The following is a 25,591-nucleotide window of genomic DNA, read 5'->3' as shown; positions in this document are numbered from 1 at the left end:
AAGTGAAGCTACCGCTTCAGAGTCCAAATCAACGGTTCTCCGTTTCTGCCGGGTTGGTGGCATCTCTTGGCCACGGCGACCTCCAGCGGCCACCCTCCGCCGTGCTGCCTGCTTTGGCTCCCCGCATGGGAGAGCAGAAGGGAGGAGCAAAGAGCTGGGCGAGTCCCGTTCCCACTCTGCTTACAGACCAGGCGGTCGCCGCTAGCTCGTGGCAATCTGAGATCCAGATTTCGTTATCTCTCAAATGAGAGATCTTGACTCGGGACTGACGGCACCATGCAGGTCCTGAAGGACGGCAGGGTCGGCTCGTTGAGGCAAAGTAAGGGTCGGAGGAACCCGTCACGACGCAGAAGAGAGGAAACCCTCCCGCCTCCATTCGGAGAAGACCGAAGACACAACCTCGCGCCCAGGCCTCCCTCCTCTCTTAGCCTGCGGGGTCTTTTCTCTCTTTCCGGGTTTGGGACGAGATGATGACCGCAGCGAAACCAAAACTGGAAACGGATAAACTGCGGTGCCACCGGGAATCTATTTGAGAACTACTCCCAAGGCGTGGTCGTCGCCGGAAGTGGCTGTAAGGCCTAAGCCCTTACAAGGGCCCGCCTCCAATTGCGCTACCAGTAGGCGACAGCCACCCCCACTTCCGGCCCCTGGAGCCTCTTCCAGCAGCCCCCCTTTTACTGCTCTGTCATTGGCTGCCGCAGGGACGCGCTGTGATTTCCCATTGGTCGAGCCTCCTCTCCGGGGCCGTGCCTCCTCTCTCCAGGTACTGTCTTGTCTTCCGGCACCCGATAGGCTCAAGGCTGGGAGGGCGTCTGCCCCATTTGACCAATGAGCAGAGTGAAGAGTGAGGGCGGCGGCTGCGTGGTGGGGGCAGGGCGGGACTTGGTGTGGCTATTGGCCAGGGCGGGCACAGACCGGAGATACGATTGGATGGGGGAAGAGGTCCCGTGGTGGGGTCGAAGCTGCGCGGCCTCGGCAGCTGGGGGAGACGGAAGTGGTGAGAGCGCGGCCTCGGAGGGTCGGGCGGACGCCGCCTGGGTGAGTCACCGTGCCCCGTGCACTGCCAGACTGGGAACCGCAACGACCGCGTCTTGCCTCGCCCCGCCCCAGCCCCTCCGGCTTTCATGGGCCCCGCCCTCTGTCATTCCGGGCCCCGCCTCCGAATCTTTAGGCTCCGCCTCTAGAACCTGGACACCTGGGCTCTCCTGCCAGCCTGGCCCGCCCCCACCCCGGGGCCAGATCCCCTTGGTCCGGGAGCCCTGGGCATCCCAGGCCTGGTCCTTGTCCCTCTTTCCCTCCCTCCGTTTCCCTGAGGCTGCGTGCCAGTGGGCGGTGAGGCAGCACCTCTGGCTTGCCTCTTGCTGGCTCCCCCGTGAGGAAGGGTGGGCTGTGATCAGGGAGGCGGGCAGGACCACAGATGGAGGCTTTTATCCCCGCAGCCTTCCGCAGGGAACTGCTGGACTTCTGAGCTCGGATAGCAGGCATGAGCGAAAGTGTCAGGAAAACCTGGGCCTGCCTCCCTAAGTGGGCCAAGGAGGCCCATCCTGAATTTCTGTTACTAGAGCCCATTTGACAGGTACTGACTCTGAGGCCTTAGGCTGGCCTGATTCTGTCTCTGTTGTGTGGCCTCCTCCCACAAACCAGCATCCCACTTGGTGTCAAATACTTTAAGCAGGACCTATTCAGTCCTGCTGCCCAGAAGGCATTCCTGCTGCCAGAGGCATTCGGCTCACAGGTTGTGGTCCCCTCCCTCTTGTCCTCCAACTCTGGACTCTGCCCCCAGTAAACAGGTCAGGTGGGTGCTACTTCCAGACTTGGAGGCTGGCAGAGCGTTCTTGTGGCTTCATGTCCCTCCAGGGCCAGAAGTAAGTCCAGGTTGGGCAGCCTCTCTTTTTCAGAGTTGGCAGTTCTTTTGCTTTCCCAAAAGGAACAGTGTTTGGAGTGTTCTCCTTCTGGTCTGGGAATCAGGACTCTTGAGTTCTGCCGGATAATCTTGGATGACACTCATTCCTGCGCCAGAACTTTGGGGCTGACTCCATGCCCTGCAGAATCACTTGTTGCTTTCTTCCCGCGTAGCTCACATTGCCTCTGTCTGGCAAGGGGACATGGGGAGAGGCCAGTTCTCCGTGAAATTCGCTGAAGAGGTTAGGAGTAGATGTGTGGCATTGGCTGAATCTAAGGTAATGTTAATGGTGCTCTTTAATCTTATGTTTCTGTCTTTTTACAGTAAGAAGCAGGCAGCCAGGACCCTCACCACAGTAGAATGGTGAGTATTCTCTTTCCTCAGACTGTTGTATTTTCGGTAATCCTTCTGTCTTTTTTGTGAAGCTGTCTTGCCCCTCCTGGACCTTGAGCTCTGTGCTACTCGGTTCAGCCTCTAAACAGGCTCATCTCTCCTGGAAATAAATTAGGGTTTCTTTAGGTTGCAAAACACCAGCCAATATACAGCACTGGGACAGGAAGCCTCTAGAAGTCTTTTCCTGCACATGTTATGTATGCTATACCTTCCGAATATTACCACTGGCTCTCATAGCCTTTCATAATGGCCCTTCTCTTACTCTTCTTGGGTGCCTGGTGGAAGCTCTCTGTTCTGGTCTGAAAAGCCAGGCCTCCTTTATCTCAAGATACTTGTGCTTCCTAGTGAGCCCCTTGAATATTGTGGGTGCTGTATTGGGAGTGAGGCCATCAAAACAGTGGGGTTTCTCCAGCTTTAAGATGCTGCTGTCTTTTAAGCTACTGCACTCAATAGCTGACTGGATATATAGTGGGATAGCACCCTCAAGGGGCCCAGAATATCACTGGGCTGCACAGGGGGTGAGGCTGGGGGTGAAAATGATCCTGCATACCTTCCATTAACTGTAAATGCCCTTCTCTCAACTCACATTCAGGGAACCCCTTAGCTAACCCCTGAGAACTAGGAGGAGGAAGCGTGAGATGAAAAGAGAACAGAGAGTTGCAGGCCCAGGCCTATACTGGGCCCTTGCTCTGGCTGTATCTTTTCAGTTTCTTCGAGTGTCCCCTGTGCAGGTTAAGGAATTCAGTTGGTGAGAGGACTCTCTCCTTTCCTCCACAGGCATGGGGGTATGTGGTTCTCGTCTCTTCCCTAGAAAGCCTGGTGGTCTTGTTTCCCACCAACTGATAGCCCCCTTTCTCTTTTCTTCTGTGACTCTGAAAAGACCATGGACTTTAGAGTGAGCGCAGTCTATTTTTGAATCCTAGCACCACTGCTTGAATAGCTTAGGTAACTCGCATATTTTCTTTCTAAGCCTGACCTCTCACCAGCAAAACAGTTAATTCTTGGAGAGTTAACAGTTAATTCTTGGAGAGTTGACAGGTTCTAGTGAGGCAATGTTTGCAGCCTGCCTGGCTCATAGTAGATGCTTAATACAGTGTCAAGTTTTCTCCTATTCCCCCTTCCCCCCAGAGCAAAACCAAAGCCCCAGTTCCTGAAAGTTACCAGGCAGAGGAAGTGTGGGGTCCCAAACAGCTCCTTCCGAGACTTTTGATGATACTTTGAGTCTGATTCCTCCTTATTCCTTGGCCCTCTACCCAACTCCCTCCATACCCTACTCTTGGGTTTCAGGTTTTGTTTTGCATAGCTTTTGTGGTCCGCAGTTCCCGTCTTCTCTTTCCCAGCCCCCCCCCCCCCAATTCTTCTCCAAGAAGGACTTTCTTATCTAGACGTCAGAGGATGTGAAACAAGGGAGAGATGGAGCTGAAGGTAGGGTTAGGCAGGGGCCATGGAATAAAACACTTCAAGAACTTCCCTTTCGGGAGTGTGGAGTGGCCAACCTGGCATAGACCAGTGTCTGTTCAGAAGGGCAAAAAAGGGAGTGGGATTTAGTGACGTCATGGGATTGGAGGACACTGGTGGACAGGGGTGTGGTGGGTGGTGGTTTTGTAGGAAAAGGAGGAGGCCTTGCAACTGTAGGTGAGCCTTATCTTGGGAATTCAGGACAGGCACTGGGGGAACTCAGAGTGGGGAGGACATGGGGACAGAGTGTGAAAAGAGGGGTGTGGGCTGGTTCACTGAGAATATGGGAAGTGAAAGAATGTAGGAGGGCTTGCCTTACCCTCTGACGCGGTCTGGGGGCAGTCCCGCCGCCCAGACTGCGAAAGCCCCCAGACGTCCCCTGAGGACGCCTTCGCACGCGGCCGGAGGGGACCGCGAGGAGGGAGGAGCCTGGAGCCGTGGGCGGGGCCTCGAGGATCCGCCCCCACGCCCCCTTCTCGCGCGGCCCGGGGCGCTCCCCTCGTCTGGCTCCCCTCCCTTCCGCGCTCGTGCCGGAGGGCGGAGCCCGGCTAGCTCCATTGTGGAGAGGAGGGGAGAGGCGCGCGGGAGCCGCGCGGAGGCCCCGCCGCCAGCGCGCTTGCCTCCTGGTCGCCGCGGCTGCACCTGGCGGGCCCGCAGCCGTGATGCGGCGGGCGTCCGGCACTGGCGGGCAGCGCAGCGGCTCCGGGGACATGTGTGCTGGCCCAGACCGCCCGCGACCATGAGCCTGACCGCCCGCGTCTCCTGCTCCATGCTCAGCTGCTTCGTAAGTGTTGGCCTGGTCTGCGGGGGCCCGGGGGTCCCAGTGCTTGCTGCACCCGCAGCCCCGCCCAGCGCCAGCCCTTGCGATTCCGAATTTTGGCTCATCCCGCTTCCCGTGGCCCCTGGCAGTGGAGGGGGGGTTTCTTTTCTTTCTTGGACTTGCTTTCATCTTCGGGGGCCGGGGATTATGGAAAGCGTGTGTGTGAATGTGTAAATTCTGTGACCCATCTTGGCCCCGCAGCCACTGCCCTTGACTGCAGATCTCCAGGCCCCGCCCTGCAGGGGTACATCCCTTTACCTCCGCCTCTCCATCTTGGTCCCACCCGCAGCATCCTTGCTTGGGGATGTGGGATGTGGCTGATCTGGGATGTTAGGGGGCCCGTCGGGGAGCACAGGATATCTGAGCTGTTTGCCTGGCTCCGGTCCCCTCCCCCTTCCACCACTCCATACCTCACCTGACACGCCAGTCTTTTCTCCTTGACTGTCCCCCAGACAGCCTCTCTTCTCCATCTTCCCTGCCTCTGCAGGGCTCCTACCTCTGCATCATTCCCAGTCCTCCCCTCCTCCCCCCCTCTGGCTTAATGCTCCTTCCCAGCTTCCCCCATCTGTCCTCTCAGATGTTCCCACCCCTCCCCTCCTTACTCCCCCCCCCCCCCCCGTGGGTGGCTGCCAGGCCTCCTCTCTCTCTCTCTCTCTCTCTCTGTCTGTCTCCCTTTCCCTCTCCCCTGGCCTTCCTTGGGTCTCCTGGTTTCTCCCAGACCCGTGGGTCCCCTCTTCACCCCTCCCTGCTGGTTGGGAGAGGAGTTACTTCTGCTTGCTGTGGGTATTCCGTAGGAATTCCCCTCTGATCAGCAGGCAGGGCAGGTTGCTTGGTAGGTGGTGGGGGCTCTTCAGCACTGAGGACCTAACTGGAAGATAAGCTCAGCTCCAAAACACATCCTTCTTTTGAAAATATCCATGAAGGCCCTCTAGAGGCATGGGACTGAATCCCCCAACCTGTTCTTCTTTGTCTCCTTCACCTACCAGAGTGAAGAGTCTGTGGCCTTAGGTGCCTGCTTTCCCTCCTGTCTCCATAACCAGCTGCCACACCTGGTTCCTTTTTCTCAGGGCGGCACTTCCCATTCCCACTTCTGTCTTTCCCTCACATTGTTGCCTGTCTTTTTCTTAGTTTTCTCTCTTCCTCCATTTGGGAAATTTTGGTTCTATTTGGTTCTGCTGCTCTTCGAGGAGTGCAGACTCCCAGTTCCTCTTTGGAGCTTACTCTTCCCTTAGGCTGAATGGGTTTGAGTATTCCCTCCACATCACCCTTTCCACCAAGCCAGTCCTCCTTTCCATCCTCTGGTGACCAAACCTTTATCAGGGTGTACGGGGTGTATGCAGGTTTATTGAGGGGAGGGGAGCAGAATGAGGTCTGATGGGCCAAGTGGAGCCTGCTGACTTAGGGCTGAGGCCTTCCCTACAGGGTGAGGAGGGGCCCCCCAGCCTGGAGTACATCCAAGCCAAGGATCTGTTTCCCCCCAAGGAACTAGTGAAAGAGGAGGAGAATCTGCAGGTAAGGAGGAGGTGGGGGCCCAGGGTGGGTGGAGCTCTCTGCCAAATTAAAAACACCTTTCCTTCCCTCCCCACAAACAACATCTCCAAAGGGATCCAGTACTGGGGCTTTGGCTTCCTGTTTCCGGGTCTCTTGAGGGAGGGGAATCTGTCTGTACTTGCGTTGTGGAGCCTTTGGCCCCAGGGAAGGAAAGGCAGCTTTCCTGTGCAGCTGTTGCCTGGTGCTGTTACTGTGGAGAGGACTCTTCTGTTTTGCCTTGGCCCAGCTTTTCCAGAGGGGATCCCATGGGTCAGGGTTGGGGAGGGGAACGGAGAGGTGGACTGAAGGTTCCTCTGGAACTCTCCTCCTCCTGGACTGAGGGTTCCTCTGCCCCTCGACAGGTGCCCTTTACAGTGCTGCAGGGTGAGGGAGTGGAGTTCCTGGGCCGGGCAGCCGATGCTCTCATTGCCATCTCCAACTACCGGCTGCATATCAAGTTCAAAGATTCTGTCATCAACGTGAGTTTCTGTCTTGTTCTCCCACACCCAAGGCAGAATCCCTGCCTGGTTCAAGGTGAGATTGCTCCAGTGCTGGTCTTGATCCTGTCTCCAAATGAAGTTGGGGTTCCCTTCTTTTTCTTGCTAACTTTTTGCTTTCCTGCTATGGGTTTGTCTTTCTGCCTCTCCCTTCTTCTTCCCTCCCCTCTTCTCTCTTTCCTTTACTCTGTTGCTGACCCTTCTAAGGGGGCACAGTGGCATTGTTGGGAAGAGTGCCACTTACAACTGTGTGACCTTGTTTAAATCACCCAAGGCTTAATTTCCCCCCGAATAATTTGGTCTGAAAATATCTGCCTTGTGGGGTTCTTGTGATTATTCTTTAAGGTCACGTAAGTAGAGGACCCTGCACAGTTACCAGGCACTCAGCTGGCCCTCAGTCAGTGTCGGCTTCCTTCCTTGTGTGGCTACATCGGCATCTAGGCTGGGATGGGCACGAGGAGTAACAGGAGCTGAGCTTTAGTTTGCCCTTCCTCTAAAGGTCCCCCTCCGGATGATTGACACTGTGGAGAGCCGTGATATGTTCCAGCTGCACATTGCCTGCAAGGACTCCAAAGTGGTGAGGTGAGAACAGTGGGGCTACACTCAGGTCCTGTGTCCCTGCTCCTGCCCAGAACTCTCTGATGTAGGGTTTCTCTGGAGCAAGAAGGAAAAATACTGTCTCACTTCCCACATGTGAAAGAAAAGGTAGAAACCCTCTCTTGCTTGGGAGGTCAACTTCCTGACCCACAATGTCTTGATCTGAAAAAATGGGGATAACGTATAGCTCATGGAGTTGTCATAGGGATTAAACAGGGTAGTGAAGGTGAAGGCACCTAGGGTTGGCATTGTGGGTTGATTTATTAATTCACTTAACATACATTTATTGACCCCTCTACTCTATGGCAGACTGTTATAAGCACTGGGAATATAGCAGAATACTAGTAAAAAGAATTTCCTGCCCTCATGGAGCTTATATTCCAATGGGTAGTTACCAGCAGTAAATAATGAGTAAAATATATTAAGTGATAGTAAACGTAAAGGTGAAAAGTAAAGCGGGGAAAGGGAATACGGAGTGCTGTATGGGTAGAGTTGTAGCTCTAAACAATAGGATTAGAGAAGGTTGCATTGAAAAGGTGACATTTGATTCACGACCTGAAAAAAATGACCATGTAGATATTTGAGTGAAGACGGTGGCAGACAGAACAGTGCGTGCAAAGGCCCTGAGGTAGGTATTTTACTTAGCGTATTGGAAGAATAGCAAGAAGGCTTGTGTAGCTGGAGTGAAGAGCACGTGGGTGAGAGTAGTGAGGTATAAGATCTGAGAGGTAAGGTGGGTGTCAGAGTGTCATAATGACTGGCCTTTACTTTGAGGGAAATGAGAAACCACTGCAGGGTTTTGAGTAAAGGAGAGATATGATCTGATTAATGTTCTGTAGAATGACTCTGGCTGCTCTGTTGAGAATAGATGGAAGGGGGTCAGACACAAAGGCAAGGGAAGAGGCGGAGGGGACTAGTTAAGAAGCTATTGTAGTTAGCCAAGCGAGAGAGCGTGGGGGCCTGGCTAGGGTGGTAGTGGCCAAAATGGCAGGAAGCATTCAGATTTTTGAGGGGAGAGATGACAAGATTTGCTGACGGATTGGATATGAGAGAAAGAGAAGTCTGGAATGACTCCAAGGATCATTAAAAGAGTGTCCAGAAAAAAAAAAAAAGTAGAGTGCCCTCTTTAGAGTCTGTCCTGTATGTGCTCAGGACTAGGGATTCAGAAGGATAACCCACACTGGCCTTCTCTTCCAGGAGGTTGAGGTCTAGTTGCCAAAGGAAGACTTAACAGTAGCAGTATGCTATGGGAAAACTTACTGTTTAAAACTCTCAAGCATGTTAAGACTAAGAGAAGAACGGGTCTGTAAAATGGAGTGGGCTTGGAAGGCTTCAAAGAAGAGGGGGGACAGGGCTGTCTTCAAAGTGTCAGTAGGATGTGGCTTGGCTGAGAGGAGGCGTTATCAAGCGGAAGTGAGAAACAAGGAGACAGGAATGGTGTGAACAGGACTTCCTGCCTGCAGCAGGAGTCGTGAGAGAACATGGAGTACCGAGACATTCAGGGACATGTGGTAGAGTTTGGATTTGATGTAAGAAATGGTAGGGCCCCATTTGAAGGGATAAGTATATCCCAAGGACTAGAGTTCTTGGGAAGACAGTTGTCAAAAAGGTAAATTCTCTTGGGTGTTGGCCAGTGTCCCTGGTCCTCCCCCAGGTCCCTGTGCCTTATCTCTTGCTTTAAATCCTCCCCTCCCCACAGCCTTCTTGTGGGCCTTGTTTTTGACCATTATGACCCCAAGGCACACCTGCCCCGTGCCTCACTCTGTGGCTTCTTGCCTTGGCAGGTGCCACTTCTCCACTTTCAAGCAGTGCCAAGAGTGGTTGTCACGGCTAAGCCGGGCCACGGCGCGACCTGCCAAGCCTGAAGACCTCTTTGCCTTCGCCTACCATGCCTGGTGCCTGGGGCTGACTGAGGAGGACCAGCATACCCACCTGTGTCAGCCGGGTAAGGCCAGGCTGTTTTATTTGGGAGGCTTCATATCTCTTGATTCTTAACCCTCCTCCACCCACGGACATGGTGCACTTGGATGCTGACAGGCAGGCATGGGGGCTGTGTTGCAGGAGAGCACATACGATGTCGGCAGGAGGCTGAGCTCACGAGGATGGGCTTTGATCTGCAGAATGTCTGGAGAGTCTCCCACATCAACAGCAACTACAAGTGAGAGGGCAGGAGGGGGAGGAGAACCAAAATACCAAGCCAGACTCAGATCTCACTGGGCCGAGTCCCTGGTTCTGTGAGAGAGGAGGACTCCTTATCTCTCTTCCCACAAAGCCATCCCTGGGGATCTTGTTATCATAGGCCTTAGATTGTGCTTGGTGACCCCATCTGGTCTCTTCACAGATTGTGCCCCAGTTACCCACAGAAGCTCCTGGTTCCTGTGTGGATCACAGACAAAGAGCTGGAGAATGTGGCTTCCTTCCGCTCCTGGAAGCGGATCCCGGTGGTTGTGTATAGGTGAGGCAGCAGGGGACAGGAAGTAGGGAGGACATTTTTTATGCAAGAAAGAGTCAAAAGTGGAGATTTTGTCCGGTTGAGTGGGAATTGATACCCTGCAGAAAATGAAATAATTTCCAATCAAAAACTATCTCGGCTTTTTTCTTCTAAAGATGAGGCTTTTGGAGAATACATTCACTTTACCTTTTTTGGAGGGTGTGTGTGTGTGTGTGTGTGTGTGTGTTTATAAAATGTTGCATGAATGTGTGTACAATGTTGTGTGTGTAAATTGTCGCATTAGAACCGGGGTTGGCCAACTATGGCCCAGTGAACCAAATCCAGCCTGCGGCCCGTTTCATGTACAGCCCAGTGCTATGAATGGTTTTTACATTTTAAAAGGGTTGCTTTTTTTTTTTTTTTTTTTTAAACAAACCAAAAAGAAAGAATGCGTGACAGAGACAGGCTGTGACATGTGAAGCTGAACATTTATTGTTTCTTTACTGAAAGTGCTTGTGGATCACCTGCACTAGAACACTGTAGCGAAAGTAGAGTGAAACAGATAGTAGCTGTGAGGTTTTGGAGTTGTTCTGCTCTGGGCTCAGGCTTGTTCTCCTGCTGGGTGTTGGTACCTGGAGCAGGTGCTGTGCAAAGTCAAGAAGTCAAGGTCACCTTGGGAACACAGAGAGCATCCAAGAAATGTCTGTGACAGTGCTTTGTAAACTGTAGAGCCCTCTGGATATGTCAAGGGCTTTTGGTTGTTATTGTGGCCTGGGTGAATGGGTAGCCCCTGTTGGCTCTGGAGGTCTTGGTCTAGCCCCCTGAGGCCTTGGCAGTAGGCCTGGGGCAGGGGCGGGGGTCAGTGGGCACTGCAGATGGCAAGGGAATGATGGTTTCTTCCCTTTCGTCAGACACCTCCGCAACGGGGCTGCCATTGCCCGCTGCAGCCAGCCGGAGATCAGCTGGTGGGGCTGGCGCAATGCAGACGATGAGTACCTGGTCACATCCATCGCTAAAGCCTGTGCCCTGGACCCAGGGACAAGAGCCACTGGGGGCTCCCTCAGCACTGGGAATAGTGATGCCAGCGAGGCATGTGACACTGACTTCGGTAAGGTGTTGTGGGCGGTGCTGACCCTCTGGAGAGCCCCCACCTTGGCCTTACTGGCTTTTGGGGAGCCCCTCCCTCCCCCCACCTCCTGAGAGGATGGGAAGAAGATGACAACACACAGGGTGCCAGGGTCTCTGCCCTTTGGGAGGCTGTAGGAGGACCGGGGTATCCAGTTGTCTGTTCTCTGCTGAAAGAGTGTGTCCCAGGGCAGGGTGATGCTGGGCTGGCTGACTCAGGGTCTACTCCCTGCTGTGTGTTTAGATTCCTCCTTGACCGCGTGCTCTGGAGTAGAGAGCACCGCAGCCCCCCAGAAGCTGCTGATCCTGGACGCTCGCTCCTACACGGCGGCAGTGGCCAACCGGGCCAAGGGTGGAGGCTGTGAGTGCGAAGGTATGGCTCTTACAACCCCCGCCACATCCCCCGCGCATCCCGTCTGTAGCCAGTCTGCTCTCTGGGTGGCCTCGATGAGGAGGGGCCTGGGGGCAGCTTGTACAGTGGAAAGAGCCAGACAAACTTGGCTTGGAATCAGGACTCTGCCTCTTATCTAGCAGTGACTCATTTGCTAGATCGGTCTCAATTTTATTATCTTATCTGCAAATTAGGGATGATCATAAAAATTATCAGCATAGAGCAGCTACTGTATATTGAGAATTTAATGTGTGTTGTCATTACGAGTAGTACCGTGACTATCACTCGTTGGTAATGTCCTCATTACTGCTATCAGCATGTGGCACCTGAGCATCCAGAGCTGAGTGGTCCCCCAGCCCGGGGAAGCCTGGTCCACGGGGACCGCTCTTGTCCTGGATGGCTGTTTCTGGGACGCGCTCTTAGGCTCCACCCTCGTCTGTACGTCTACAGAGTACTACCCCAACTGTGAGGTCGTGTTCATGGGGATGGCCAACATTCACGCCATCCGGAACAGCTTCCAGTATCTCCGGGCTGTGTGTAGCCAGATGCCTGACCCCAGCAAGTAGGTGGTCCCTGCCTGCCCCGTTCTATCCCCCCTCGTCTTGTCCTTCATTCAGTTCTTCTGGTTCTTAGAAGATGAGCGGGGCTAATGGGAGGTGTGGAGATATGGGAGACCTGAGGGCCTGGTGCAGCAGGCCGGTTCCAAGAACACATCTTCTGCTCATTGGCCAGCACTGGAACGGCCACAGCACACTGGGTCCCTTTGGTTTGGATCTGAAGTCCTACTTAAAGAACATAGAGAACTGGGGAAAGCACGGCTAAATGTGATGCTTCCCACTCCTCCCTCGGTCCCCAGTCCCTTGTGTGCCTTGAGTCTTGTCTTCTTTACCTCCCTGCCAGATAGCTCCTGGCAGAAGGGCCCCGCACTGGACCTCTTGGCTTCAGCCCTCCCTGGGGACTTCATTTGGTGTGGCTGGCATGGGTGGTGGAGAGACTGTTGGAGCCACAGTGCCCTTGGTGACAGGCTTGATTTCTGCTCTCCTGTAGCTGGTTGTCAGCCCTGGAGAGCACGAAATGGCTGCAGCACTTGTCAGTGATGCTGAAGGCGGCCGTGCTCGTGGCTAATACCGTGGATCGGGAGGGCCGGCCTGTGCTGGTGCACTGCTCCGACGGCTGGGACCGGACTCCACAGATCGTAGCCCTGGCCAAGATACTGCTGGACCCATATTACAGGACACTGGAGGTACTGGGTGGGCTTGGGAGTGGAAGATCAGAGGGAAAGGGGGGTGGGGAAGGTGTTGGGCCCTATGGATCTGTCTTGGGGATCTTTTAGTATAGGACATTGGTAGCTTTGAGTCCTCTCCTAGGATCAGTTCTGCACTTCCCTGTAGCGGCCAGCTCCCTGCCTTGGGCATCCCCTGGGGAGTAGCACACAAGCCTTTCCAGAAAGGCCCTATGCTTGGCCTCTCTTTTCTGCAGGGCTTCCAAGTTTTAGTAGAGTCTGACTGGCTAGATTTTGGACACAAGTTTGGAGACCGCTGCGGCCACCAGGAGAATGCAGAGGACCAAAACGAGCAGTGCCCGGTGTTCCTCCAGTGGCTTGATTCTGTTCATCAGCTGCTCAAGCAGTTCCCTTGCCTGTTTGAGTTTAATGAAGCATTCCTGGTAAGTCCTCCACTCCTGGTAAAGCCTGTGACTGGGGGCGGGGGTGGGGGCGGGGGAGAGGTGGCCAAGGCTCCCAGGTGTGAGCTAGTACGGCCTTCTAGGTCAAACTGGTGCAGCACACGTACTCCTGCCTCTACGGCACGTTCCTGGCCAACAACCCCTGCGAGCGAGAGAAGCGCAACATCTACAAACGGACCTGCTCTGTGTGGGCTCTCCTGCGGGCTGGCAATAAGAACTTTCACAACTTCCTCTACACACCTGGTTCCGACATGGTAAGTCCCAACCCTTTTTCTGTGGCCACTGCTTGGAGAGCTCCAGGGAGAACAGCCTGAGCAGTGGGGAGAATGAGGGCTGAGAGAAAGAAGATGGACCTGGACTGGCTCACAAAACACTGGCATGGGGCTGCTTCCCTAGGTCCTGCATCCTGTGTGTCATGTCCGGGCCCTGCACCTCTGGACAGCTGTTTATTTGCCAGCATCGTCTCCATGTACACTCGGGGAGGAGACCATGGATCTCTACCTTTCTCCAGCGACTCAGAGCCAGGAGTTCTCTGGCCGCTCTCTGGACAGGTAACAAGAGTCTTTCTTGCTCTCTCCTCTCTCCACTAGGAAGGCAGTGATTGCTTTGTGCCTCACCTCATGTTCTCCTTTTTTAAAAATAAGATATTTAAAAGCAACTTCTTGTCTCAGTTGAAGGAGAGACTTGCCCCAAGACTTAGAGCTAGCCCGGAGGGCTCTCTGGATGTTTTCAAGGTCCTCACTTAAGATAAGATTGGTTACCTTCTTTCCTGGAGCTATCACCCTATGTGACATAGTTAAGCAGGGGAGAGGAGAACAGAGAAGAAAGGACTATTTCAGGAAGCTTTGTGGGAATGGTTTGATTTATGTTCACTATAGAAGACATTGGGGTACTTGGTATATTAGTAGTAGTGACCTTTGCTATATGCAGCAATAGCTTCTGGAAGCATCTGATTCTCAGGGAAGTGGGTTCCCAGAAGAGGGATAGTCTTCCCCTTCTCCCTCAGAAAAAGGCCAGAATTTAAAGGTAGACATAAAAATTAAAGTTATCTTCTGGCTGAATACTTGGGGGAAGTGGAATGGATGTTGGTTATAAGAGTAATGCATGTTCCTATTTAAAAAAAAGTTGAGGGGCGCCTGGGTGGCTCAGTCGGTTAAGCAGCTGCCTTCGGTTCAGATCATGATCTGGTCCTGGGATTGAGCTCCTCACTGGGCTCCCTGCTCAGTGCTTCTCCCTCTCCCTCTGCCTGCTGCTTTGCCTACTTGTGTAGGCAACTGTGACTCTCTGTCAAATAAATAAATAAAATCTTTTTAAAAAAAATCAAACAGTGTAAATGTAGAAAATGAAAGTCTCCTTTTCAGACCCTTGTCCCCACAGGCGTCCACTGCTAACACTCCAGTGCCTGTGCTTCCAGATGTTTATTTCTACATAGATACAGCCACACTGTCACACTGTCATTTAGAAACATTTTTGGGGCACCTGGGTGGCTGTTTGTTAAGCTTCTGACTCTTGGATATCTGTCCAGGTCATGATTTCAAGGTCATGGGATCGAGCCCTGTGTTGGCCTCTGTGTTCAGCAGGGAGCCTGCTTGAGATTCTCTCTCTCCCTCTTCCTCTGCCCCTCCCTCCCATGTGTGCATATGCTCTCTCTCTCTCAAATAAATAAATCTTTTAAAAAAAGAAACATTTTAAGATGCTGAAAAACAGAATCATACTTTGCATACTGTTCTGCAGATTGTTTTTCCCATGTTGTGTTAGGCTGTCACCCCTCTAAAGCACATATAAAGCTGTTTTATTGCTTTAGCGACGCATATAACAGTCTAAAATTAGAGTATTAGAGTGTAGCATAACTTTTATAACCAGTTTACTATTGGCCATTTAGGTGATTTCTGTTTTTGTTTTTTTTTTTTTTTTGTTTGTTTTTTTTATTGTTTTTGGGACTGCTTTAACATTCTTAACTATGTGTATGTTTTTGAAAACAGTTGTGGGTAAAATACACATAATATTTACCATCTGAACCATTTTTAAGTGTACATTTCAGTAGTATTACTTTATATGTGTTACCTTTGCATTTGTGCTAATATTTTTGCCAGATACATTCCTAGAAATGAAAATGTTGGGTTCAAAGGATATGTACATTTCAAATTTTGATCTTTATTGATGGAGGATTCTTAAAGTTAAAGTATAACTTAAGTTATTGGTTGAATATTATAAAGGAAAACAAAAAGGCCCACTCCCCCCTAAATTATTGGTTTTAGGGTCTTGAGTCCATGGTCAGGGCCCATGGATAGGTTTCAGGAATTCTGTGATTTTCTTCCTTTCCCAAACAATGCAGAGTTTGGGTATAGGTTCATAAGTTTATTTTTCCAGGGAGAGGACCCATTTGAGAGAACTTATCAAATTCTGGGTAAGTTCTATCACTCATTTAATAATCACTGCCTTAAATTAATACCTAATCTTTCTTTTATCTTCCTTTCTTTCTTTCTTTCTTCCTTCCTCCCTTCCTTTCATTCTTTTTCTTTCTTATTTTATTTATTAGGATGCTTGACTGGCTTAGACAGTTAAGCTTCTGCCTTCGGAGCAGGTCACAATCCCAGGGTCCTGGAATCAAGCCATGTGTTGGACTCCCTGCTCAGTGGGGAGCCTGCTTCTCCCTTTCCCTCTGCCTCTCCCCTTGCTTGTGTTCTTTCTCTCTCAAATAAATAAAATCTTTACAAAAATTTTAAAAAATACATTTTTTATTTGAGAGGGAGAGAGCAACTATGAGCAGGGGGAGGGGCAGAGGGTGAAGGAGGGGCTCAGCAGGGAGTCCAGTGTGTGTAGGGTGGTGGGTGTTGGTCCCAGGACCTCAAGATCATGACCCAAGCTCACAACTCAAAATCTGATAAGCTGAAGTCAGATGCTTAACTGACGGAGCCACCCAAGTGCCCCTAATACCTAATTTTTCAATTCAGTAAATGTTTCTTTAATACCCACTAGCTCTCTAGTACCATACAGGTTTGTGGCTTGTATAAATGCAATAGAAGATATTGATCCTATTTAAGATACTTTGTAAAAGCTATAATAAGACGGACATAGGACAAATAGAGATCAGTTGTAAGTTAGCATCTAAGCAAATAAGAATGTGTGTAGTTCAAAGCTATTGGGAGAAATAAGAAGTTAGAAAGGGGTCATTTGGTGACCATTTACTTAGATAAGTTTTCGTGGAAGACCAGGCAGGAGCTTTGGCTTTTTTGTGTCTTTAGCATCTGGCTTGGCCTGGCACATAATAGGTGCTTTAGTAAGTGTTTAAATGAACAAACAAATGAATGGAATAAAGGGAGTTGTGAGCTTGGTAACAAGGTAGTGGAGAGGTCCAAAGGAATTACATACATGAAAGATAGTTTAATGAACAAAAGAAGAACCTATCTAGAGTTGGTGGGGGTTAAGAAGGAGCCATTTTGAGGACCAGAAAGAAAGAAACACAGGATAGTTCATTGAGGGCTTAAACATTATCCTGAGGACTTTATTTAGATTCAGTTGTCAATAGTTAAGTCATTGTAGGAAGTCACTATGAACTGGTGACAACGGGATTTTTGGAGAATGAGTCAATGAGGTGGGTAGATGGAAGCACAGAGATCAGCCAACACTATTGTAATTCAGATATGAAGAGGAGAGTTTGGAAAGAGAAAGGATTAAAATCAGAGACTGTAGAGAAGTCATTAGCAGACTATGGAGTGACCGAATATGGGAAGATAGAAGTAAAGAATAGAGGGGACCTATCAAAGACAGGTCCTGGGTCTCTGAGCTTAGAAACTAGGTGGATATTGATACCAACCCAAAGACATTGGGAAGTTGAGAGTCATTTTGGGCAAGAGAAGGAGAAACAGGCAGGTTGGGATTGAAATATTAGCAAAGAGAAAGTATACAATAGGCAGTTCAAGATGGAGAGTTGGATTTGGAGGGCCAAATAGTATGCAAATAAAAGCAATGCTTTCTCTAACACCTGACCTGACTTATCTTTGGTTTTACCTTTCTCTAGATCAAAAATACCCTGTGTTCTGTTCTCTTTTCCACTGAAGTTCAACATATTCTGCTATACCCAGCTCAAATCTACCCTCTGTGTGGCCCTCCCTGACCACCCTGTCTTTGTTCTAAACTCCTCATGCATTATTGTCTCTATCAACATTATTATTATGATCATTAAAAATTTTATGTATTTAATATTTATTTATTTATGAGAGAGAGAGAGAGAGAGCGCGCGCGTGCTTGCGCACATGTGAGCAGGGGGAAGGTTAGAGGAGAGGTAGAGAATCTCAGGCAGACTCTGTGCTGAGGGCAGAGCGCAACACAGGGTTGATCCCAGGAACCGGAGATCATGACTGGAGCCAAAACCAAGAGTCGGAAGCTTAACTGACTGAGTCATCCAGGTGCCCCTTAACCAGCATTATTGATTAAATCTTTTGTCCAGATAGGAATCAGCTGTGGAAGATAGGAGACTTGATATTGTTGAATTTGGGTCAAGAGTACGTGGGAGGTCTTCATACTCTTCTACTTTTGTATGTTTGAAAGTTTCCATAATAAAAAAGTAAAACAAAAAAAGGGGGAAAAAAAAGGAAAAAAAGACAAAGCTAGCTGTGGTACTTTTTAAAAATACAGATGCCTGGTTCTCATTCATAGGTCTTAGACGGACCTGGTTGTCTGTATATCTAGAAAAATCTATAGGAGCTCCTAATGTACACCAGATATTGAACCCCACTGGTCTGTTGCATTCAATTGGTACCTAGCAGTGGACACTTGATTTTAGATTTTTTTTTTTAAAGATTTTATTTATTTATTTGACAGAGAGAGATTACAGGTAGACAGAGAGGCAAGCAGAGAGCCCGATACGGGACTTGATCCTAGGACCCTGAGATCATGACCCGAGCCAAAGTCAGTGGCTTAACTCACTGAGCCACCCAGGTGCCCTTGATTTTAGATTTTAAGATCATTTATTCATCTCTCAAAATTATTTGATTGGCTGGTGCTAGGGATTCAAATAAGACAGTGCTGCCCTCAAGGCACTTTCAGAGAAGGAGATAAATAAGTAAACCGTAAGTGTAACAATATGACAAGTACTGAGCAATGTGCTTTGAAATGGATTGTTTAATTGGCTTTAAGAGGTGGGTACTATTACTTTTCTCCGAAGATGATGAGGGAACTGAGGCTTAGAGAAGTTAAGGTCGCATTGTTAAAAAATCACTAAGCTGGGATTTGAGCCCAGGCTATGGGACCCCAGAGACTGTAATCCTAACCATTGCTGTTGCCTTCCTGGAATTGTATACCACAAGACAAAAAAAAAAGTCAAAATCAAAATCAAAACTGATCACGAAAGTAAAATCATGGGGCGCCTGGGTGGCTCAGTGGTTTGGGCTTCTGCCTTTGGCTTGGGTTGTGGTCTCAGGGTCCTGGGATCGAGCCCTGCATTGGGCTCTCTGCTCGGTGGGGAGCCTGCTTCCCCCTCTTTCTCTCCCTGCCTCTTTGCCTGCTTGTGATCTATCAAATAAATAAATTAAATCTTTAAAAAAAAAAAAGTAAAATCACACATAAGAATCTTTAAAAAACATAGTACGTTTAAAAATCACTTAAAAAATCAGCCATATTTTAACTCAACCTTTGAGGAATTTTTCTGCATGGGCTGGACTGACTAAGGCATCTGAAAATAGGAGTCTGATTAAGTCTCCACTGTTTCCTGGCAAGTTTCCCTGAAGTTTTCATTGCTCTAAGGACTTTTGAAATGTGTTAAAAATCAGACATTCTTGAAAATGTAACCCATTTGGTGTGCACGAATGCCTCTAGAACTCTTGAATGCTTTATACTTGGGGAAGTTTCCACGGTAACTTCGGACTCCAAGGCATGCAGTGCTGCTAAGTGGTTGTAAAAGGCTGTCTTGGTTTCTGCTGTGAGGAAGGATCATTTATAATAAGGAAAGTAGTAAAAATGACAAGTGGTGTGTATAGTCTTAGTAAGTTTGTTGTTGGCTGCCTATAGTTTGAATCCTTGTAGGGTCTCTGTAAGGTATAATTTATAATGATCATTTTATAGAGGAAGAAAGCACATGTCTGAAAGATTAAATAACTCACTTGCAGTCATATGGCTAATCAGTGTCAGAACCAATATCATCTAGTTCCAGAATTGTCTTCCTTCTGTCTTACTATGTATGGTAGAGGCAGCTGGACATTAGATTTCAGACTCGGGTATAGTCCTGGCCGGCACAGTAGGTTTAGAAGGCATCAACATAAAAGGCACTGAAATCACGAGTGGCTGAGATTGCCCAGGGAGATTGTGTAGGGTAAGGACTAATAACAGCTGGGGACAGATCCTGGCTTCTGGAGGACAGAGTTCATGTCTTTCACTTTTTGCACAGTAGACTTGTTACAGTGGACATTGGTTATTTGTAATCATAAATGTTCTTTCTTATGAACTCTGGCTTTGATGGTCTGATTCTGTATATTGGAGGTGGCTCCCGTTTACTGACCTGGAGGTGTTGTTGTGTCTGTCATTTCAGATTACCTAAAACCAGATCAATGGATGATCTGCTTTCTGCCTGTGACACAAGCAGCCCCCTGACTCGCACATCTAGTGACCCGAACCTCAATAACCACTGTCAGGAGGCCAGAGTAGGCCTGGAGCCCTGGCATAGCAATCCTGAGGAATCCGAGATCTTCGTGGAATCTGGGGCAGGAGGTCCTCAGCAGCCTGTAGAAGAAATGGGTCTTCCTTCCTCTCTGCCCAGCAGCCAGAAAGACTACTTGAGCAATAAACCCTTCAAGAATCACAGAAGCTGTTCTCCAAGTTACAAACTGCTTAGTACTGCAGTGCCCCAGGAGATGAAGAGCAATATCTCTGATCCTGAGATCCAAGTCCTGGAAGAGACTACGACACCAGCTCTAGACCCTCCTGCCCACAATGAGCTGAGTAGGACTTCAGATGGCATGGAGGAACCACCTGAACCTTGTCCTGAAAAAGAAGCTGTCAGTGCACTCTCTGAAGTGGCTTCCAACAAAGGTCATGGAGTTTGTGATTTTCCTGAGTCTTCCCAGGACTCCCTTACAGGTGCCCCCCAACGGGCCTTGATAAATTCCATGCTAGGTGCGCCCTCCAGATGTGCTCCAGATCACAGTCTGGGCACCCTTTGCAACCCACCAAGTGCTACCTGCCAAACTCCTCCAGAGCCAAGCACTGACTTCCTCAGCCAGGATCCCCCGGGGTCTGTGGCAAGTATCTCCCACCAGGAACAGCCCAGTTCTGTGCCAGATCTGATTCATAAGGAGGAATACACTGGCAAAAGAGGGAATATTAGGAATGGGCAGTTACTGGAAAATCCTCGCTTTGGGAAAGTGCCATTGGAATTGTCCCGAAAGCCAGTTTCTCAGAGCCAGATCAGTGAGTTTTCTTTTTTAGGATCCAACTGGGACAGCTTCCAAGGAATGGTGACTTCATTCCCAAGTGGGGAGACCACTCCTCGGCGGCTGCTTTCCTATGGCTGTTGTAGCAAGAGGTCAAGCAACAAGCAGGTGCGGGCAACAGGGCCCTGCTTTGGGGGCCAGTGGGCTCAGAGAGAAGGGGTGAAGTCACCAGTCTGTTCTAGTCATTCCAATGGACACTGTACTGGTCCAGGAGGGAAAAATAACCGGATGTGGTTGTCCGGTCATCCAAAGCAGGTCTCCAGCACAAAGCCTGTTCCACTGAGCTGCCCTTCTCCAGTGCCTCCTCTCTACTTGGATGATGATGGACTCCCCTTTCCTACGGATGTGATCCAGCATAGATTACGGCAGATCGAAGCAGGGTACAAGCAAGAGGTGGAGCAGCTACGTCGACAAGTGCGTGAGCTTCAGATGAGGCTCGACATCCGTCACTGCTGTGCCCCTCCAGCAGAGCCACCCATGGACTATGAGGATGATTTTGTAAGTTTCACCACACCGTGGTCTATCCATTCATTTATTCTGTTCATCCAGCCTTCCAACATTTATTCATTGGGTACTTGCTGGGTGCCAGTGTATTAGGCGGTTGGCCTGTAGGATGAAGGACATAGTGTGAAATCTCAAGGGGCTTACAGTGTATTGGGAGAGATAAACTAGAGGGAGAGACATCTAGAATGATGATCTTAAGTGTTACCATGGAAGGAAGCATTAGGTGTTAGGGGCTGGGATGGAGTACAGGCTATCCTGAGAAGGTAACATTTGAGCTGAGTACTGAAGAATTTGTCATATTTGTATATGTAGACAGTGAAAAGGAAATACCATTCTGAACAGCTTGAAGGCAATAAGTACTCCAATGGGATGGCTTAATCAAAGGGGTAAGGTGTGTGTGTGTGTGTGTGTGTGCGTGTGTGTGCGCTCGCACACGTGTATTTACATGCATGTACAGGTGTGCTGGGGCCATGCGGGAGGGAGTTGGGCAGGAGCTGATACTGGAGAACTAGACAGGACACAACTAGAAAGGTCAGCTTGAGGTCCCTTGTTTGGATTCTGCCCTCAAGGCAGCACAATTTTCGGCCACTATCGTGATAAGATTTGTATTTTAAAAATACTATCCTAGCAATAGTTTGTCAAGTGGATGAGGCAGCTGAAACCCAGGTTGGGAGGCTGGAAGGTGTTTTGGAATAACCCAGGTGAGAGGTGATGAGGACTGTCTAGGCTTCACTGTGTTGGGAGCCCTCTGGTTTGGGGACACAGTTCTGGGGAGCTTCTACAAGTTAGCTTCTTGGCTACTATATCCTGTCATGAACACAGGCACTTCTGTTCCTCCTGTTAAGACATTCCCACTTGCCTGTTGCCTGCTTGTTGGGACGGGATGGTCAGGACTTACAACTTACTATTCAGGATAATGGTTTAAAACAGGAGTCCACAAACTTTCTTGATAAAGAGCCATATATTATATTATATATTTTAGACTTTGTGGTACATACAGTCTCTGTCCTACCTGTTCGACTCTGCTATTACAGCACAAAACCAGCCACAGGCAATACGTAAATAAATGTGGCTGTCTTCCAATGAAACTTGATTTACAAAACCAGGCAGTGGGCTAGATTTGGCGTGTGAGCCTAGTTTCTGAGCCCCTGGTTTAGAATTTAATGAGAATATAATATTTTCATGCTGTGATAAAGCATATTGGTTAAGAGCATGGGTCTGAAGCCAAAGTTAAGTTGACCCTTGAACAATGCAGGGGTTAGGGTGCTGACCCCTCGTGTAGTCAGAAATCCCCATATAATTTTTGAGTCCTCAGAACTTAACTTCTAATAGCTCCTGCTGACCAGAAACATTACTGATAACACAGTCACCTAACATACATTTTGTACATTAGACGTATTGTATGCTTTGTTTTTATAGTAAAGTAAGCTGGAGAAAAGGAAATGTTCCTGAAAAGATCGTAAGAAAGAGAAAATACATAGTACTATACTGTATTTCTTGAAAAATATCTGCATAGAAATGGTCCCATGCAATTCAAACCTGTGTGGTTCCAGGGTCAATTGTAGTAGGTTTAAATTCCAGGTTTACTGCTTACTATCTCTTGACTTTCTCAATGCTTGTAAAAGAGGGATGACAATAATAATATTTATTTGTAATAAATATTTGTAAAAGAGGGATGACAATAATAATAAACATCTAAGTTTCTTGGGAGGAATGAAAGAAGTACATGCATGTAATCTACTTAGAATAGTCCCTGATGCCTAGTAAACAATGAAGGTTAGTGATGGTGAAGATGGATTGATATCTTTGCCTTTTCTTCAGACATGTTTGAAGGAGTCCGATGGCAGTGATATAGAAGATTTTGGCTCTGATCACAGTGAGGACTGCCTTTCAGAAGCAAGCTGGGAACCTGTTGATAAGAAAGAGACTGAGGTATGTGCAGGCAAATACATAGTTATGTAAGTATGGTATAAGTATATACTTACAAAATAGGAGTTATCCTATTTCTAGCATGAGGAGTAGCATGAGTGACATGAGTGACAAGAGCTCTCTCCTAGATGATTGTCTTTTTAGAGGCAGGTAGTGGCCAATTATAAAGACAGACCTTGTTGTTTTCTCCTGAGATGCTTTCCTTGTTGCAATGTTGCTCTTCCATTTGGTGACAAGGACCTGGAATTTTTCCTTGTGCCTTCTGTTAGGTGACTCGCTGGGTTCCAGACCATATGGCATCACATTGCTATAACTGTGACTGTGAGTTCTGGTTGGCCAAACGAAGACACCATTGCAGGTAAGATGTCCTGTAGGATTCTGTATGGCTCATAAAGCAGCAACATACATATATAGCTAAGTTGAGTTAATCTGAAAATGGAGACAGCTTTATAGGAATTTTTTTTGTTTTCACCCAACTTTTCTATTTACTAATGTAAGGCCTTTTGGAGTATCATTCATTCTCCGCATATGGGCATTTCTGATGTACTCTTCCCTCTTTGTGCTTTGGCAGAAATTGTGGGAATGTGTTTTGTGCTGGCTGCTGCCACCTGAAGTTGCCCATTCCTGATCAACAACTCTATGACCCAGTTCTCGTCTGTAACTCATGTTACGAACACATCCAAGTATCTCGTGCCAGAGAACTCATGAGCCAACATCTGAAGAAACCCATTGCTACAGCTTCCAGCTGAATGCCAGAGGAGATGACCTGTCCAATTTTAGCAGGTTTGAAGGGAGGATCTGCTTCAGGTGTATTTTTGAAGGTTCCTTGGTATGGCTCATGAAATCACAGAGCTCAAAGTTACCGTCTTGAGAAATCCTCCTTGGTACCATAGACTGGAGCAGAGGAATTCCAATTTGGCAGGAGGTCTTCTACTGGTGAGACCCTCACCTTGGGGTAATGGTTCTGGATCCAGACCCAGAGTCTGGAAGCTTAATGTTGAGTTGGTGACTCCCACTTTTCTCCTGGGGGGGTGGTCACAAGATGATGATTTCATAGATACTGCCTGATGATGCGCCCCAAACAGCAATAGAAAGGCATATGTATAACCAAACTCCAAGTGATAAACAGATTCATCTCTCCTCCACCTTGAAAAAAGCAGATTCTAGTATATAAGATAGGAATTCCTATTTGAAACGAACTATATTCTGTTCCTCTGTGCTCTGTGTCTGTGCATGAAGGCTCAGTCTTTAGAGGCACTCCCTCTAGTTGCAGTAGTTCTGTCTTTCTGTGGAGTTGGTATAAAGACTGGTTCTGCAAGTGGAGGTTCTGCTGTATCTTTTCACTTGGCTCATCAGCCAGGATCAGTGAATATTCACTTTAGAGCAACAGTTCTAAGGAGTGAGACATTTTGGGGAGCAGAGGAAAACTCTGCTGGTGTTCCGTTCTGGCAAAAATCTGTTATTTGGAGCTGTGAAGGCAGTAAGTAGTCTCTGTTACTCAGTGGCAGCTCTTGAGGTATGCACTGTGAAGAATGAGAAGGGAAAAGCAGAAATGATCCTTGTCAAATATTTGCTGATTGTGCCCTGCCCTTTGCGCCTGACTTTTCCTAGTTGTCCTGGTGCTAACACAGGAGTTACACCTTGATCCTCTCCTGGCATGAAAATAAAACAATGGTTTTTTTTTGTTGTTGTTGTTGTTGTTCCATTGCCCACTTCCCTAATGTTGTCTTTCCCTTGGCTGCTGCCTCCTCTGGGTCACACTGCTTCTTATCCTGAACACTTGACACCTTGAGGGTAGAATTTAGCATTTGGTTTTTACCTCCTAGAATATGCTGTTTGGTATGTGAGGGTTTCAGTACAAATGCTGCTGTCTTATTTCTGTGCACTTAACAATGGAACCCAAACAGAAGAGAAAAAAGCCTTGATACCAAAATTGGGAGAGAAAATGCGTCCACTTGGACCAAACATTGGTGTGTTTTTTTTTGTTGTTGTTTTTTTTTTTTTGGTCTGTCTGTCTTTTTTTGTTTTGGTTTCATCTTAATATGTACCAGTGGCACTTAACCAAAAGATACAGTGACATAGCCATGTACTGTGGTTGGGACAGATATAGTCTCCTTGACCTATAATGAAACCACTAGTATTTCCTTTATACATTTTCCTTAATCCATGGGTGTATAAAACGTAAATTACACTTAGGCTTATCCTGTTTTAAAACTATGGTAGCTGTCTGTCTAACTGCTACTTTCATGTTGCTTCCTAGAAAAAAAATTTTCATTTGAAAATAACTAGGATCTGCATTTAGAACAAGAATTGTTACTTGTCCTGACCTTTTCTTCAGTCCTACAGAGAAGCATCTGTGCTTTTATACTTGTCATGGATGTAACCTAAAAAGTTTCGGCGTATTTAGGTCAGCCTAGCAGAACTTTTTTTCATTTAAATGGAGTTGAATAATGGAGATTTGTGTCTGGGAAATTCCTGAGATCATTGAAAAAGTAACAAACTATTCCTTGTCTCTGATATGTAAAATTCTCCTAAGCATTTCTCAATCATTAAAATTTACTGCCAGTTGCGAGTGGCTTTTTAATTAACTTGAGTTTCATTGCACTTCACTCTGCCCATTTTCAGGGGGAGTAAGATTGGTAACATTTGAGGAGACTGTATCTGTCTACTTTTGTGTGGCTGTTTTGAGGGACTGTCCCATCAGTGAACATACTGCATGGCCTTGGAGAGAGACTCTGGGCTCTCAGCTCAGATGTATTCATCAAATACTCCTTTCAGAGTTCTTGTGGGTGTAAGTGACATGATGTGGCCAAAAATCCAAACTGTGCAGTTGCGTTGTGACAAACATGCAATGTGCTGTAAAAACTCAATACAATTTAAATAAAATCTCTATATTAGTGCTG

At 48.3% G+C, this 25,591-nt stretch overlaps 1 protein-coding gene across 6 annotated transcripts; it reads left to right on the top strand.

Moving 5' to 3' along the window:
• Window positions 1-52: 52 nt before the first annotated feature.
• Window positions 53-25,591, top strand: MTMR4 (myotubularin related protein 4). 6 transcript variants are annotated; one of them, XM_059147365.1, is made up of 19 exons: window positions 53-763; window positions 2,228-2,266; window positions 5,997-6,086; window positions 6,467-6,583; window positions 7,101-7,183; window positions 8,983-9,143; window positions 9,260-9,356; window positions 9,540-9,653; window positions 10,541-10,737; window positions 10,999-11,127; window positions 11,596-11,707; window positions 12,193-12,388; window positions 12,625-12,810; window positions 12,912-13,082; window positions 13,225-13,379; window positions 19,355-20,753; window positions 22,581-22,691; window positions 22,958-23,046; window positions 23,260-25,591. In XM_059147365.1, exons 2-19 carry the CDS (start codon window positions 2,264-2,266, stop codon window positions 23,435-23,437), a joined length of 3,588 nt encoding a protein of 1,195 aa, XP_059003348.1. In that variant the 5' UTR covers window positions 53-763; window positions 2,228-2,263; the 3' UTR covers window positions 23,438-25,591. The 6 variants fall into 6 exon arrangements, with proteins under 6 accessions (XP_059003348.1, XP_059003347.1, XP_059003349.1 ...); XM_059147364.1 differs by lacking the exon at window positions 53-763 and adding an exon at window positions 896-1,038; XM_059147366.1 differs by lacking the exon at window positions 53-763 and adding an exon at window positions 1,097-1,576.

The sequence above is a fragment of the Mustela lutreola genome, chromosome 15 (assembly GCF_030435805.1).
Source record: "Mustela lutreola isolate mMusLut2 chromosome 15, mMusLut2.pri, whole genome shotgun sequence".
Lineage (NCBI taxonomy): Eukaryota > Metazoa > Chordata > Mammalia > Carnivora > Mustelidae > Mustela > Mustela lutreola.
Note: the sequence above shows the minus strand (reverse complement) of the source record. Positions and strands in the feature narration are given on the sequence as shown.

Excerpts from the sequence above, each read along its gene's own strand:
- MTMR4 (XM_059147363.1), top strand. The coding sequence starts at position 4,494 with ATGAGCCTGACCGCCCGCGTCTCCTGCTCCATGCTCAGCTGCTTC. Across the intron at positions 10,738-10,998 it reads GGCATGTGACACTGACTTCG|ATTCCTCCTTGACCGCGTGC; the intron begins GTAAGGTGTTGT and ends CTGTGTGTTTAG. Across the intron at positions 12,389-12,624 it reads CATATTACAGGACACTGGAG|GGCTTCCAAGTTTTAGTAGA; the intron begins GTACTGGGTGGG and ends TCTTTTCTGCAG.